A 17170-nucleotide genomic window follows, 5' to 3' on the forward strand; every position below is an offset into this window, starting at 1 on the left:
ACTGGATAAGAGGACCAAATGGCACCAAGGATGCTAATTGGAGAAGAGGACCAACTGGTGCCAGGGAGAAGGTAAGTAGGCATGCAATTTGGGTGGGGGTGAGTGTGAATGTGGGTGAGTGACTAAGTGATTGAATGTAATAAAACTATAAAACATTTAAAGTGTGTGTACTGTCACTATTTTAATATTTAATTTACAGTGGGATTAAAGGTGCCAGTGGGCCCTTAATGTCTGGGCTTGCCTGCACTTATGGTTCTCCAAGTACCAAAAAGCAGGGCAGGCTTGCTGGGACCTGTAGTCCTACTGTAAAGGACAATATTAGTTTAAATCTAATCTTAACATTTATCAACACTGTACAAACTGCCCAGTGGTGCAGGGAATAGCCCCAGGCTTAAGCCCATACTTGGGGTATACTCATAAGGAAGGTACAGTACTCTTAATTGGGGGTTCCTCACTTCCCAAGTAATGCTCAGCCTGGGCTGACTAGTTGGGGGGATAATGCTTTGGCCAGGGTGACCCCATCAAGTATGTCCCCTGGCTGTTCCATTACCCACCTGCTTGTTGACCCCAGTGCTGGTTCTTAAAATACAGGGACCCCTATGCAAATTTTTCCCATTAAGACCATGGCTTGCTTAAAGAGCACAGTATTGGTTATGTTTTTTGAGGGGGGATTCCACATCATTTAGTTTTTTAATTGTAACCATTTAATGCCTGTTTTACACTCACAAACCTACACAGCTCACCCTGATCTGTGCATGCTTCTGCTAAATATGCTGCTCAGGGGATGTAGTCAATAGACCAATGGACGCAAAGCTGCTGGTCCAAATCCTGACCCATCCTGCCCAACAAGGGACTTAAGATAGGCATTGTAATGCTGATGCCTTTCTTAATCCCGATGCCAGAAGACCAATCCCCGCTATCCCGTCCTCTGATGGGTAAGTACAACACATAGCCTGGGGATGGGGGGGTTAGGGTTTAGGCACCCCCGGGGGGACTTAGGGATAGGCACCCCCCGGGGAAGATTAGTGTTAGGCTAGGGAAAGGGAAGGGTTAGTGTTAGGCACTGGGGGAAGGGTTATGCACACCCCAGGTAGGGTTAGGTTTAGGGTGCAGGTAGGGGGTTAGGTTTAGGCACCCCTGGGGGGAGGTTAGGGTAAGGTACTAAGGGGAGGTTAGGGTTAGGCACCCCTAAAGGAGGGTTAGGGTTAAGGGGAGAGGGGAGGGTTAGGTTACTTACCTTTCCCTTTTGGGATTTCAACTCACCAGGCTGCCGCTGTTGGTATTTGATCCAGTGGCTAAACAGCCATCGGCATTACATATCAATTCCACTACTCAGGGGGGATGTATATTTAACTTATATTTTTTGCTTAAATTTCTGAGTTTGCTTCATTTATGATCTTATTAGCAAACACAAATCTTGGTAAATGCCTGTACTGTAATCCTGTCTATGGAATGTACTTGTGAGTTTGGCTGATAGTGTATTGACTTAACTTAACTTTCCATGTTTGAAAAACAGGGCAAACACCCATGAATGGCATTTTGGAAAGACACAATTCTTAATAAATTACCTGTAAGTGGCAACTAATGTTAGAGACTCTTTGTTTACAGCTCCTAAAAAGTGAGATAATACATTTCCAATAATATATAATGAAACTTTCTTTAATTTAATTTAGTATAATTTAGCCCACTTTATGCTACATCAATAATGCAGGTCCCAGTGTGATCCAAAATTGAAGAAAATATATAAAACATAATTCTGGTAAAGAGCTATGTTGCAATTTTGGGTGTTGAAATGTAAAGCTGCTTTCTATTACTAATTGACAGCAGCATCATGTAATAATTTTTCCAACACCTCAATATGGCCTCATGGGGTTAGATATACTACCTTGATGTCTTACGAAGCCATCAATGATCTATAGCTTTGACCGATGGATTTAAAGTGGCATCAGAAACCAGGCTGGTTTAACACTTAATTTTCTTGCCACTTTAAATCCAATTGTAACAGCCATGGATCATCAGTGGGCTTTACAAACAGCAGGCTATTGCTTATCAGTTATTTTAAATGACAATTCAGATACCTTCATTGTTCCTTAAAGTAAAGTTTGGATTTTGCACTTGACCCTCTCGAAGTGAAAAATAAAATCTTTGTCCGTTTGCAGTGTCATCTTTATCAAGAGCTGTAAAAGTATGAATAACCTAGTAAAAAAGGAAAATATACATTTAATATGTATTTTATATCTATCATGGCATTTAGCAAATTTTAAGTCAGCAAATATTAAAAATTAGTGTGACCCAACAACTGGTATTAACCATGAGACTATTAGGCAGAGAATACTATGATTCTACACAAAATATCTAATTCAGTTTTGAAAATAATTCCATAATATGCATATCATTGCAGAACGTTTGCTGGTGTCTGACCTTTCACCTAATTTAGTGGATTCCCTGGTATAAGCCTGTCCTGGTAAACATTTCTCTCTTGAAGATGCAGAATTTTCTTACATTAATTGTTTTATTGACAACAGGCTGACATTAGGATAAAGAGAGAAATTTTGGAACATGGAAGTCATCAGGGAACCTCATCGGTTAGGTGGAACTCCAGATCACATGTAATTATATGCTTTTTTAGAATGTATATCTTATGGCACTCCACCCAGAAAATGAAATACAAATCTAAAAACACTTAAAAAAATGTATAAGCTTTCTAAAGTAAGCATAGCCAGCACACTACTGAAAATATATCTAAAATTAGCTTAGGGTACTTCAAAACCAAACTATTTGGAGACTGTGCTAACACTTTACTAAAGTGTACACTTTTTTCTAGAAGTTTGGCATATTTTTAAGTGGTGTAATTTTAGTTATGTTTTTTAACAATCCATGCATAAGACTCAAAATATTAGGCATCTAAATGGAATGCATTTCAAATTTCAAAGAATACTTCATAACATTTGGTAATTTTTTTCATAATGATTTTTGGTATTATTAAATGTTCACACTAGAAAGAATTGTACACAAGAATTAATTCATAAGTGTGAAATGTACTAGCAGCTCTGAGTGCTTTATATTATTAAAAATATATCTCTACTTAAAAATACATTACCTTATTATACCAGTCCTAAAGATTTTGCCAAGTTCTTACTATGGGCAGTATCCAATTAGCCCCGATATTTTTGAGGGGTGAAAAACAGGGATTTTTTCAGCGATAATCTTCATTTTTTGCCAATTTTTTTCCACCTTATCCTATTTGTATGGAGCAAACAAATATGACTATTCACCCGAAAACACATATGATCTGTGATAAGTTCATGGACCTATGTGTTTTTGCCAAAACGCTGTTGAAAACTGGCACTTTGCAGCAACCATTCTTTGGCACACATCAGGTAATGAAAAAAAATCCCAGATAAGTGCCAACATCAGGCCGGATTTCGGGGCTAATTGGATAACCCCAGGTGATCCATTAGTGCTCAAACAATGCTTGGGGCAAATTGGATACCGCTCTATGTATATATTTATTTATTGGCTGTCACCCTTATTGAATGGATATTTTCTGCTTTATTCAGTTTTGGACACAGAACTGTACATTTCTACAAGAATTAAAAAATATTTGTACTTAAGTTCAGTTTTGGTGGAAAATGTATAAATGTAATTATAGCTACAGACAGTCAACATATTCCAGTGAAATTGCATGATGATTTCTTAAGATGGGTACACACTGGCATATATTTTGTCCAATTAATTGATTGGCCAATATATATATATATATATATATATATATATATATATTTAATTGATTGACCATACTGAATATTGGTCAGTGTGTACCAGTGATATGTCTGAATGATGTCATTCACAGACATATTGTGTCAGCTGTGCTGCAGATATATCTTTCCATTGTGCTGTATGTATGGTCGGTCAGCCAACTTGCAGCAGATGCCACAGGGTGGGGGGCATAGATGACAGATGATGATTGTTCAGTGTCTATGAACAACCGTCATCTGCAGATATACTGTATGTGTTAGGTGTGTGCCCAGCTTTAGATACTTGAAAAAAGGAATAAAAAAATAATGTAAATTAAATTGTATTTATTGTATGTAGCTACATTGTTTAGTCTTATAGAATATCAGAAACAAAACCATGTCAATGTGTGCCTAGTATATAACATTCAAAGTAAAATTTGTATCCTTATAAATATGGTGGAATCTGAAATAATCACAGACAATATAATTTTTGGGGGAGAAATAGGTCTTACTCAAAAATAGGTATAAAATCATTTAATCAATGAAATACAAATATCAATTTAAAGATAACCAACATACTGCTAAGAGTACCTGTTTATGTTAAATGTGATAAGAGGACAATTCAAAGCATCATACTGTAAATGTATCATTCAAAAGCCTGAAATTGACATTATGCAAAATGTATTAAGAGAAGTATGAAAAAAATGAACCATGCATAGTTATTACTGAAACGCAAACCTTGAAATATCAAACAACCATACATGCCTGGATAAATGTCCATCAGCTATAAAAAAAGAGCTTAATGAACTAAGATTTTCTCTTACTAACTCATGAGTTTGACCTACTAATAAATCTCACAACTAATCAATTTTTTTGGGGTTATCATAACGGCAGTTTAATAAAAACCTGACAGCTCTGGAATCAATACTTAAGAGTAATGATAAGTGGCAGATTTTACTTTGACAGCAATGGTTAATGAGAAGGACAAAAATCAAGGAGTAATAGATTCTATGTAAATTCTAGTGAATAGAACCTCAGGAGGGGTATGAGGTAAAGTAACAGTTTAGTTATCCAATCCCTACCTACAACCTACTGGCACCAAGGTGGAGGGTGATATGTTTATTACACCCTAGGTTAGTACTGGGGACAAAATCTGTCCATATACTATAAATGTGACATTGATTTGCTAACTGTTAACCCTCTACATGAAAGGCATTGTTCTTAGGGCACCCAGCACTAGCCTAATGACAAATAATGTAATACCTCTTTATTTGCAGTGAGATGAAGAGTAGAAAACTTTAATCTATCTATGCATTTGAGTTGTAAATTATGCAAAATACATAAATACTTGTCTCAGTGGAGCATATGTATCAAAGCTTGATGTGAGTTAAAATTGAGAGATATATATCACCAACCAATCAGCTTCTAACTTACATTTTGCAGGCTGTGTTTAAGAAATGATAGTTTGGAGCTGATTGGTTGGTGATATATATTTCACAATTTTATCTCACATCAAGCTTTGAAACATATGCCCCAATAACAGTTAAACCTAAAGTTTTTTTTCCTAATATTATTGTTATGTCATCATTCATGATATTATTATGGTTCTCAGATTTGCTCTGAAAGTTTTTATATATTTTTTTGCTTATCACATCTGACAACAGGTTGCACAGTCAGTCATATACTGTATCGGTAAGGTCTTAAAAGAAAGAAAGGCATTCTATACTACAGATATACAGTAGTACAGGTATAAGCACCCACCTTAATATTGACTGAGGAAAGGATACTAGAGAAATATTGTTCTTTTCTGGTTTGTGGAAAAGCTTTTTAGTGGGGACTAATCCCTGTGATTTTATAATTAATATACACATACAATTAGCAAATTACTAACCTAGCACCATAAATGTTAGTTAACCACATTATGCAGTATACAACAAAAACATGTTTTAAAATAGGCCTGTGCAACCTAAGCGGTAGTATAGTGTGCCAGTTGTTAGTCGATGTCGGAAACACTGAATGAGTGACATAATATTGCTCATCCAGTGTTTTTAATTCCCCCATATCACTAGCACACGGAGCAGCGGACATCTACTTACATGTGAAGCTGTCAGCTGCATCTGTGATCGATTGAGTGTAGGGTGCTTGACTTATACCCCTTTCAGATATACAGCAAAAAGCTGGGTTTTTGGTGGGGAACATGCATCAACCCAGGTTTTTGCTATGTGTGAACAGAAACGGCCCGGGTCAAAGTCCCGGGTCCACAACCCTGCTTTATACCAGGGTTTTTCCTGGGTGCAACCCAGATAGCCTCTAGAAAACCTTCTCATTGGCTGTTCCATGCACCTGCTGATGACATCAACTGCAGTCACCCAGACCACATGACTGCGAAGCAAATGAATTTAAGTGTGTTTTATTTTTCGCTTAACTATACAGAGACGAAAATGTCTTTTTGTATAGACCAAAACTTTCTAGAGGCTATATGCATAATTTTCTTATATTGTACTGTAAACATTTATCTGGTATTTGCTCTAAAAATGCTAATTTTTATATTATGTAATTACTGTTAACAAAAAAAAAATATGTATCCCCTTTAAATCCACACCAATTTCCAGGGCAGACCCAGGTTTAGTGTGAATGTATCCGACCCTGGAATTTCCTGGGTCTCAGGTGTAGTGTGAAAGGGGGTCTCAAGCAAAAACCCAGGTTTTTGCTGAGGTGAAAAACCCGGGTCTGAGCAGGGAAATTCCTGGGTCGTATGTCTGAAAGTGGTATATAAGGCCAAAGCCAAATTCCACATACCTAATAAACAGCAGGATGAGGCACAATAAAAAGGGGGGGTGGTGCTGCTTAAGTTGCCCCAAGACCCACTGCCAGCCCAGAGTGTCAACAAATCCTTGCAATTATCAAAATGTCTAAGAATTTCACATATGAAGAAGGGACTTACGATTGCCTTGTGTTACTAGTATGTAAGAAATTTTGGCCAATTTAGCTGTACATGCTTGGAAAATCTTGCAATGCTTTTGTGAGGGTAAGGGAACCTTGGGAGGGTGAACTGGAGTTGCCCTTTTCTGTGGTTCCTGTAGCTGTAGTGCTCCCTGTGGGAAAAGTAGTTGAAACACTGGACTTTATTATTGAAGTAGTGGCTTTTGTAAGCTGCTGCTTCCTGGCAGGTTGCAGGTTAAAATTCAAAATGGCAAGTGTAGTCAATGTAAAGCACAACAGGTTTTATAGTTACTGCAGGTGCCATTTTAAATTTTCACCTACAACCCATCAGGAAGCAGCATCTTACAATAGTCATGCTTTGTGAAGAAATCCCACTGTCTCTATCATACATTTAGGGATGAGCGGGTCCTGTTCTCTGAGAACTGGACCCATCCAAATTTCGTGATCCGGGAACGGAATCTGAGTCCGGCTCAGGTTTTCCCACTAACTCAGATCCCAAAACGAGGCAAAACATTATCATCCCGCTGTCAGATTTTTGCGGGTTGTGGATTGTATATCAGTGCCATTTGCTTGCTGAGTCCAGGGTTGTCAGAGCTGTGTTTCGTCCAAGGGTGGCTTTGTGTCCAATATAGGGGTGTGCTGTGCTGGGCTGTGTTGCCAAATACAGGAGTGTGCTGGGCTGTGTTGTCCAATACAGGGGTGTGCTGCTGTGCTGTGTTGTCCAATACAGGGGTGTGCTGCTGTGCTGGGCTGTGTTGTCCAATACAGGGGTGTGCTGTGCTGGGCTGTGTTGTCCAATACAGGGGTGTGCTGTGCTGGGCTGTGTTATCCAATACAGGCGCGTGCTGTGCTGTGATGTGTTGTCTAATCCAGGTAGGGTGTGTTGTGCTCTGTCCAGGGGGCAGTATTATTTATATTTAATTTGCTAATCCAGGGTTGTGCTTTTCAGCTAGTGTGTTGTCCATCCAGTGTGCAATCCGTCCATGGGCTGTAAAAAAAAACTAACTAAAAGTTTTAAAAAAATTAAAATATATATATTTTTTGTGCTGTACCCCACACTGTGACACTGTTTGCCATAACCCCCCATGTAACCAAAACACTGTGACACTGCTGGCTATGTTGTGAGTGATGCTGTAGGTTCATCATACTGCAGTGTATAATTCATAAAGACATCGAAACTCAAAGAAGCAATCTTTTACATTGATAAATAAAAACATCAAAGGGAAAGATAGCTGCAGAAAGACAATATGCCTATCACCACACAAAGTGGCAAGGAACGGCTAAGCCTTGGCCTTTATTTATGACTGGTGGTTCTGCCTCTTATGATTATGTAAGCCCTTTTCCCTGTAGAAGTGTCAAAAAAATTTAAATTGATAAGGCACAGAAACCAACTGTGTGCTTAGAAACATCACAAATTCCTGAGGAGAGTCTAAGTGTGTCTGTGGATGCCATGTGTAAGCCTGACCTTTCAAATACTGCACTCAAAGAGGAGCCTTTTCCACCATTTGTGCACCCTCTGCAAATGTGGGGATTAGCAGCACAAGTCAACATGCTGACATAGAAATTGAGGTTGCTGCTGTGGAAGTGCACCAGGATGAGGAGGATATTTGTGTAGCTGATGTTAATAAGGACAGATGATGATGAAGAAGTTGATGATGAGGTTGTTGTTGATGAAGATGTTGTTTGTATAAATAAGGCACCAATGGAAACAGTTTTTGCCCATGATAAGAAAAAGCCCATTGTGCCGGGCATTAGACAAAAATATTAACTTCCTATGTGTGGAATTATTTCTACCCAAATCTGGACAACAACTGTCAAGCCATCTGTACCGTTTGCAAAGCAAGAGTTAGTAGATATAGGAACCTTAAACATCTAGAAACCTCCTCCCTGTTACGTCATCTGCAGTGCATCCATCCAAAACGTTTATGTAACATTTAGAAACTTTGGCTAAAAAAGTAACAAGCAGTCCAGCATCAGATTGCTCCCTTCTCTCTGCTAGAACCAAGCACTTTCCATCTTCACCACCAACACCTTCATAAACAATATCCTCAATGATGAAATGTTTGGTTTGTTTGGGCCCCTAGACAATGATCCCCACATGCACATACTAGCTTTACAAAGGCAAGATGTTGTTACCATAATCATCCAATTCCTCACCCTCATCAGTGTCTACATCATCTTTCTTCATACAATATTAATTCATCCCTGCTGGAATCCACCATTATAGGTGCCTCTGTAAGTTTTGGACATAAATGGCAGTAAAAGTCTCCCTCATGAAATTTGTAGTTAATTTTGATGAACTATAATTTTTGATGAACTACAATTTTGATGCACATTATCTTGTCCACATTTTGAGAAAGTAGCCTCCTACACCGATTTCTGACAAGGTTCCTGGATGTGCTGAAAACTCTTTAGGAGTACACACAGGAGGGTGGGCAGCTCAAGTAAAGCAAAGACAGTTTGTGCAAGGGCCTCCAAATTGCCTTTTTTTCCTGCTAGTAGTCAAACAGACTGTCTGACATTCCTATTTGGGTGCTATCATTAAAAATAGTTCTCAACCATTCTTTGAATGGTGACCATATCAGATGGGGTTACAGTAAAGGTCTCATTAATGTAATTGTTGGCAATTCTTTTAGACCCAACCAGATGTCAAAACTTGCTTGTGTTGACTCATCTGCATCACGAGTGGGTCTTTTGGGAAAGTTTAATTTTTCCTTTGCAGCCACGCTTGCTGAAGAAACTGAAGGAGGAGCCATCATTGCATCATGTGCCACTTTAGATGACAATTTTCTTACCAACAGGTCTTTGCATCTCTTCACATCTGTGTCAATTGGGAAGAAAGACATGACATATGACTTAAACCTAGGATCCAGCATGACTGCCAAAATGTATTCATCCAATTGGAAGGTCCTGACAAACCTTGGATCCTGGTGAAGTGAATAAAGGACTTGATCTACAAGTCCAGCATACTTTGCAGAATCACTTCCTTTCAGATCCTCCTTCAGTTTCTCAAGTTGCTTTTCCAACAGTCTAATTAGGGGAATTACCTGACTCAAGGTGGCAGTATCTGAACTCACTTCACAGGTGACTATTTTGAAGGATTTCAGCACTTTGAACAACATGGAAAGTATTGTCAACTGAGCTTGAATAAGGTGCATTGCCCCTCCTCTTCCTATGTTATAGTGTGCTGTGTAGCTTTAGATGGAGTTTTGCTGTTCCTCCATCTGCTGAAGCCTATAAAGGGTGGAGTTCCACCTTGTAACTACCTTTTGCTTCAACTGGTGGCAGGGCAAATTCAAAATTTCTTGCATGTGCTGCAATATTCTACATGTGCCAGCCAAATTATGAAAATGTCCACAAATTTTCGGGCCAAAGAGAGCATCTCCTGCATGGCCCTGTCATTTTTTAACAAAAATTTGCACCACCACATTGATTGCTTGAGAAAAACATAAAACATGTTGGAATTCTCCCAGCTATAATTCTCTCACAATATCCTAAGAAGAGTTCAAGCAGGGTAATCCATTTTGCAATGACTTCCCTGAGTTTTTCTAAAAGTTTGACAGCGGTATGCCTATTAGTGAAGCCAGTGATACACAGAGTAGCCTGCCTCTGAATGAGCTGCTATTTCTTAGATACTGCTGCTGTCAGTGCCACTGAAAGCAATACTCCCATGCAGTGGGCTATTACAGTCATGTGATCTGGAATTTGCTCTGTTCTGCTTGTCCACACATTTATGGTTAAGTGGATAGTGGGTATTTAGGAGAGCAATAATTATGTTTTTATTAATGTACCTGTACAGGCTGGGATTTGCTTTTCTAGTGAAGCGGAATCTAGATGGGATTTGGTAGCGGGGACACAGGTCCTCAATTAACTGTCTAAAATACTGCATTATTGGTGGATTTTGGATGCACATCTAATACCAGCATAGATGTTATGGCATCAGTCATCTGCTGTGCAACAGGGTGACAGCTGTCATACTTGCTCCCCATTGCAAAGGACTGTTTAACAGTGTTTTGTTTTTTTTTAAACTACTACTAATAGTTTTCCTGGTCCCATTCTGGGATGAAGAGCCACTCCCAGCAGCATCAGTTACAGCAGAAGCAAGCATAGCACTCAAGGATTCTTCTGGTGCAAGCACTGATGTCAATTATTTAAATTTTTTTGCAAATTCCTCCCCTCCCCTCCCCTCCTTTCTCATAAATTTGCTTTGGAAGCAAAAAACTAAATAAAATTTACTACTAATCAAACCTTTCTTTCCCTGACTTCAACTAGATACATACTCCAAATCCCTCAAGCTTATTGAATAATTAAATTATTTGTTTCCTGATGTGCCATGTTGGAAGTTGAATTGCCACAGCTGCTGAAAACATCTACATGCTGTTGCTGAATGCCAAAATTGTCCAGAAAATGTTATGGCCACAGACAGCATCCCCTTTATGCCCCTTTAATTATTTTTAAAAAATCTGAACCACCAAGAGAATTGGGTGCACAAAATATGGAAGATTATCAATTTTACCCTGTTTTTTTTTTTTTGCTTCCAACCTAAACTGGTTGCCCCAGGTCCCTGGAGAATAGATAGACTGTTATAAATAAAGGATCAGCTCAATAAACTCCTGCCCCCGTTGTATGTAGGTGACTCTAAGTGGAATAACTAGTTAAAGTAAATTGTAGATGGTGGGTGTCATGAGAAAGACTAGAAATATGAACAGCAGCACAGAGCATTTTCCTGCCAGGCTTTGTGCAATAAAGTGTAAATACGTTGAATAAAAAAAATAGTTGTGTATATTGGTCACTCACATTACATACATATTTACATGTTACATACAGTGTATAAGCAGGCTGATATAACTTGAGGCATGCCACTCATTGTTGACAAACAACTTCCCATAGGCCCTGCAAGCAGCATGCATGATGGGAGTTGTAGTCCAGCTGGATGGCTATAGGCTGCTTTCCTCTGATGTAAACAGCAAGTCTTGGTCCCATTATCCCTAACAACCTCCCTGAGCACAAAGTAAATGTCTGTTTACAGTGTGTACTATTTAGCAGAACATCCACAAGCAAGGTCACTGCATTTCTAATGGTTGTATAAAAGAAAACCTCCTCCAGATCAAAGATGTATTTTAAGAACAGAAGAACTTGATCTTTCATCATAAATTTTCCAAGAATCAAAACAATAAAATAAATTTAAAACGAATCAATCCTTCTGTGCTTTCCCTGTCTTCAGTCCATAAACATTTTCCAACTCCCTCAGGCCTCTGACCTAGTTCTTGGTTTTTAAAACTTAAGACATTCTTGGTTTTTAAACATCCTATGGGGTCATATAGTTTATTCAACTGCCATTCTGTCTACTAGTGCAGTGCCACTCTGTGCCATGTTGGAAGCTGAACTGTCACATGTTAGTACCACCCACTGCAGTTGCTTAGCTTAGTCAGCCAGATATATTGATGCAACCTTTTGGCCTACACTGGATTAAATCAATATTGTGAGCTGTGAGGTGATCAAAAGTTGACTGGAAATGACTGAAAATAAATGTTATTGAGGTTAATAATACTGTGGGAACAAAAACAGGCACAAAATATGTGATTTCAGCTGTTTTTATGATTTTTTAGAAAAATACAGAACCAAAACCAAAACATGCAAGGCTGGTTTTGTAAAACCAAATCCAGATCCAAAACCTTGAAAGAGATACAGATCCAAAAACAAAACACGGGGGTTGGTGCACATCCCTAATTTAAATGTTATTACATTCATAGGAATTGATATTTTATTATGTAAAGCATGAAAGGACAGATTTTGGCATCTTTAAGGAAAAACAAAACGTAATTGGAGGTAAAAAGAATCTCTGCACCCAGAAACAAACTAGTATACAGTATGCACAAAATTTAGCAACCCTGTACATGCTGTCATTTAAAAAGAGCAGTTTAGGCAGATAGGACAACCAACACTGTGCAACATACCCTCAAAAAGTTATTATGTAATTGAAACTACAGATATGTCATCATACACCTATACTTTTTGTGCCATATGGTGTGAGACATTCAATTTTGCCACGGGTAGTGATTCCTGTGCTTGAGTCCCTTTTCCTGGATTTTGTGACTTAATTTGCTAATAGTATACTATTTAGCTAATACAGTAGTGTACTACAGATGTGCCTTTATACACCTAGCATCTATAGCATACCTCCCAACATGATCCATTTCAGGAGGGATAAAATGCTTTGTTCTTGGACTGCCCTCTTAATCTGTGATTGCTGTCACCTGTATTAAATTAGTTACTAATTGATAAGAAAAGAGATTTAACACAGTTGATGGCAAAAAAAAATTAAAAGGAAAGTCCAGGAACAGAGCATTTTGTCCCTTCTGGAATGGGTCATATTTGAAGGTATGCTATACATCATATAAACACAGGTGGCCCAGTGTGACAGAGAGGCTCTGAGAGGTGTAGTGTACCATTTTTTTTCTTTACAGGTACATCTTATTTGCATCACAGAGTCAGCAAAGCACCACTCACAGTGAACTAGAGATACTGGGCTGCGACTTTAACCAAACAGGAATTATTGGTCCATGTATTAAAAATCCACTTATTGTGGAGCTAATACTGCTCTTGACTGTTATCAATGCAAAGCAGGAGGTGACTAATGCAATTTTTAGTAAAATTCTTATACAGTACTTGTCTTTTACCAAGATTGCATGTTTTTTTTCTGAATTTGCATCTTAATTTTTTAATAGTGCACTACATACTGTAGCTAATACTGTATTGTACTTAGTATTTAGGATTAGTATTTTTTTACTTAAAGCAAGTATTGGCAGATTAAGCATAATTATGGGTGGTTTTAGTTACTCATACAGTATACCCAAAATGAGTGCTGTTTCCTGATTTTTGCTTCTTAATTCACTAATAGTGTACTAAAGGCCTGATTCAGCAGAGGACATAATTGGAAAGCCGCACACAAGCATCTATGCAATTACTGTACTTCTTGCTAAATTGCAAATACAGAAAAAGGGTGTCTGACACCTCCTTGTTGCATCTGCAATCCCAGTGCTGCAACCGTGGTCACAGCCTATGTTCACCATCACAACCATTGAGACAATTAGAACGGGTTCTGCGCACATGCAGATACCCGGTAATCTGAAATCTGCATTAGTATGCTGAACTGCACTCTGCTGAATGTGTTTAGGATTAGTATTTCTTTTGCAAAATAGTTAGTATAAAGTTGTAGATTAAGACGTATGTTTCAAGAAAAAGTTGCATAGTTTGTGGTACATTAAATGGGGCTACACAGTATTTGGCACAATTGAGGATAGGTGTATTTGGACTAGGGGTGTGCACCGGCCACTTTTCGTGTTTTGTGCTTTGGTTTTGGATCTGGATCTTTCTTTGTGTTTTGGATCTGGATTGGTTTTGCCAAAACCACCCTTCCGTGTTTTGGGTTCTGGGTTTTGTGTTTTGGATCGGTATTTTTTTGAAAAAAAGCATAAAAACAGCTAAAATCACAGAATTTGTAGGTTTTTCTGCTCCTATGCTATTATTAACCTCAATAACCTTAATTTTCACTCATTTCCAGTCTATTCTGAACACCTCACACCTCACAATAGTGTTTTTATATCCAAAAGGTTGCACCGAGGTAGCTGGATGACTATGCTAAGCGACACGAGTGGGCGGCACAAACACGTGACCCATCTAGGCGTGAAACTGCAGTGGCAGACAGGATGGCAGTTTGAAAAACTAGGCCCCAAACTGTACATAATGCAAAGAAAAAAAAGAGGTGCAAGATGGAATTGTCCTTGGGCCCTCCCACCCACCCTTATGTTGTATAAACAGGACATGCACACTTTAACAAACCAATCATTTCAGCGCCAGGGTCTGCCACACAACTGTGGCTGAAATGATTGGTTCGTTTGGCCCCCACAAAACAAGCTGGCAATTAATCTGTCCCTGCACAAACTGGCTCTACGGAGGCAAGATGTCATCCTCATCCACCTCATCCACCGATTCCTCACCCTCTTCAGTGTGTACATCCTCATCCTCACAGAGTATTAATTCGTCCCCGCTGGAACCACAGGTCCATTCAGTACGTTCTGGAGGCTGGTCTCCCTGGAAGAGTTGATAATTCATTTTATGAACATCATTTTCTCCACATTTTGTGGAAGCAACCTCCTACGCCTTTCGCTGACAAGGTTCCCGGCTGCACTAAACACTCTTTCGGAGTACACAACACTGGAGGGGGGCAACTCAGGTAAAATAGAGCCAGTTTGTACAGGGACCTCCAAATTGCTTCTTTTTCCTGCCAGTACAGGTATGGACTGTCTGACATGCCTACTTGGATGCTGTCACCGATGTAATCCTTTAACAGACAGACGCACGCTTGTCGCTGCTGCTTTGAGGATGCAAGTGTGGCTACAGCCCACACAATTCACAAAGACAGAAAAAAAAAAAGAATATTTTTATTGTTTGTGGAGCGCACTTTGAGGGTTACACCACCCTTTAACAGACAGACACACGCTTGTCACTGCTGCTTTGAGGATGCAAGTGCGGCTACAGCCCACACAATTCACAAAGACAGAAAAAAGAAGAAGAATATTTTTATTGTTAGTGTAGCACACTTTGAGGGTGTCACCACCCTTTAACAGACAGATGCACGCTTGTCACTGCTGCTTTAAGGATGCAGGTGCGGCTACAGCCCACACATTTCACAAAGACCAAAAAAAAAAGAACAATATTTTAATTGTTTGTGTAGCACACTTTGAGGGTGTCACCACCCTTTAACAGACAGACGCACGCTTGTCGCTGCTGCTTTGAGGACAGTATCATATGCAGTGACAGTAGACTTGTCAGAAATTGTTGGCACGTCCTTCTGTCCAGACCAGATGTCCAAACCAGCCCTTGACTTATGACACAGGCGCACGCTTGGCGCTGCTACTATGTTGATGCACGTGCGGCTACATCGCACACAAGTCACAAACACATTAAAAAAATAGTTTTTTATTTTTTGGAGCACTTTGAGGGTTACACCACCCTTTAACAGACAGACGCACGCTTGTCGCTGCTGCTTTGAGGATGCAAGTGCGGCTACAGCCCACACAATTCACAAAGACAGAAAAAAAAAGAACAATATTTTTATTGTTTGTGTAGCACACTTTGAGGGTGTCACCACCCTTTAACAGACAGACGCACGCTTGACGCTGCTGCTTTGAGGATGCAAGTGCGGCTTCAGCCCACACAATTCACAAAGACAGAAAAAAAAAGAACAATATTTTTATTGTTTGTGTAGCACACTTTGAGGGTGTCACCACCCTTTAACAGACAGACGCATGCTTGTCGCTGCTGCATTAAGGATGCTGGTGCAGCTACAGCCCACACGTTTCACAAAGACAGAAAAAAAAAGAACAATATTTTTATTGTTTGTGTAGCACACTTTGAGGGTGTCACCACCCTTTAACAGACAGATGCACGCTTGTCGCTGCTGCTATAAGGATGCAGGTGCGGCTACAGCCCACACATTTCACAAAGACCAAAAAAAAAAGAACAATATTTTTATTGTTTGTGTAGCACACTTTGAGGGTGTCACCACCCTTTAACAGACAGATGCACGCTTGTCGCTGCTGCTTTGAGGATGCAGGTGGAATCTAGACGGGATTTGGAACCGGGGACACACTACCTCCATCAATTGTCTAAATCCCACTGCACTAATGGCGGATACCGGACGCACGTCTAACACCAACATAGCAGTAAAGGCCTCAGTTATACGTTTTGCTTCAGGATGACAGCTGTCGTACTTCATCCTCATCGCTAGGAACTGTTGGAGGGTCAATTGTTTAGTAAAAGTAGTGATGTTCCTACTTCCTCTCTGGGATGATGAACAACTCCCAGCAGCAGCAATAGCACTAGGAGGAAGTGGTTCTTGATCTTTCCCTATTTTATTTTTATCAGAGAAAGTTTGGTCCTCCATTTATGTTAAATTGATATATACGTGCGGCTAAAGCGCACACAAACACAGAAAATATTTTTTTATTTTTGCTGGAGAGTAGTGCACTTTGTAGGTTACACCACCCATTAAGAAATGAGCCAGCCGGCTTTTTACTTATGGGACACAGGCGCACGCTTGGCGCTGCTCCTTTGTTGATGCACGTGCCGCCACAGTGCACACAAGTCACAAACACTAAAAATTATTTGTTTTTGGTTTGGAGTGTACTTTGGGGGTTACAGCACCCTTTAATGGTCAAGCCAGCTGGCCCTTTTACTTATGACACAGGCGCACGCTTGGCACTACTTTGTTGATGCACGTGCGGCTACTGCGCACACAATTCACAAACACAGAAAATAATTTTTTTTTGGTTTGGACTGGAGTGTACTTTGGGGGTTACAGCACCCTTTAATGGTCAAGCCAGCCGGCCCTTTACTTATGACACAGGTGCACGCTTGGCACTACTTTGTTGATGCACGTGCGGCTACTGCGCACACAAATCACAAACACAGAAAATATATATTTT

The 17170-nt window shown here is 39.6% G+C and overlaps 1 protein-coding gene across 1 annotated transcript in view; it reads right to left on the reverse strand.

The window, feature by feature from the left end:
* The window catches only part of CDH18 (cadherin 18), an 810171-nt gene that overhangs the window by 8564 nt on the left and 784437 nt on the right, over positions 1 to 17170 (reverse strand). Inside the window, exon 10 of the mRNA XM_088468265.1 lies at positions 2079 to 2196. Coding sequence (XP_088324391.1) covers positions 2079 to 2196 — 118 coding nt within the window. The remainder of the gene's footprint in view (positions 1 to 2078; positions 2197 to 17170) is intronic.

Source organism: Taudactylus pleione, unplaced genomic scaffold (genome assembly GCF_031769625.1).
Source record: "Taudactylus pleione unplaced genomic scaffold, aTauple2 ptg000083l, whole genome shotgun sequence".
NCBI lineage: Eukaryota > Metazoa > Chordata > Amphibia > Anura > Myobatrachidae > Taudactylus > Taudactylus pleione.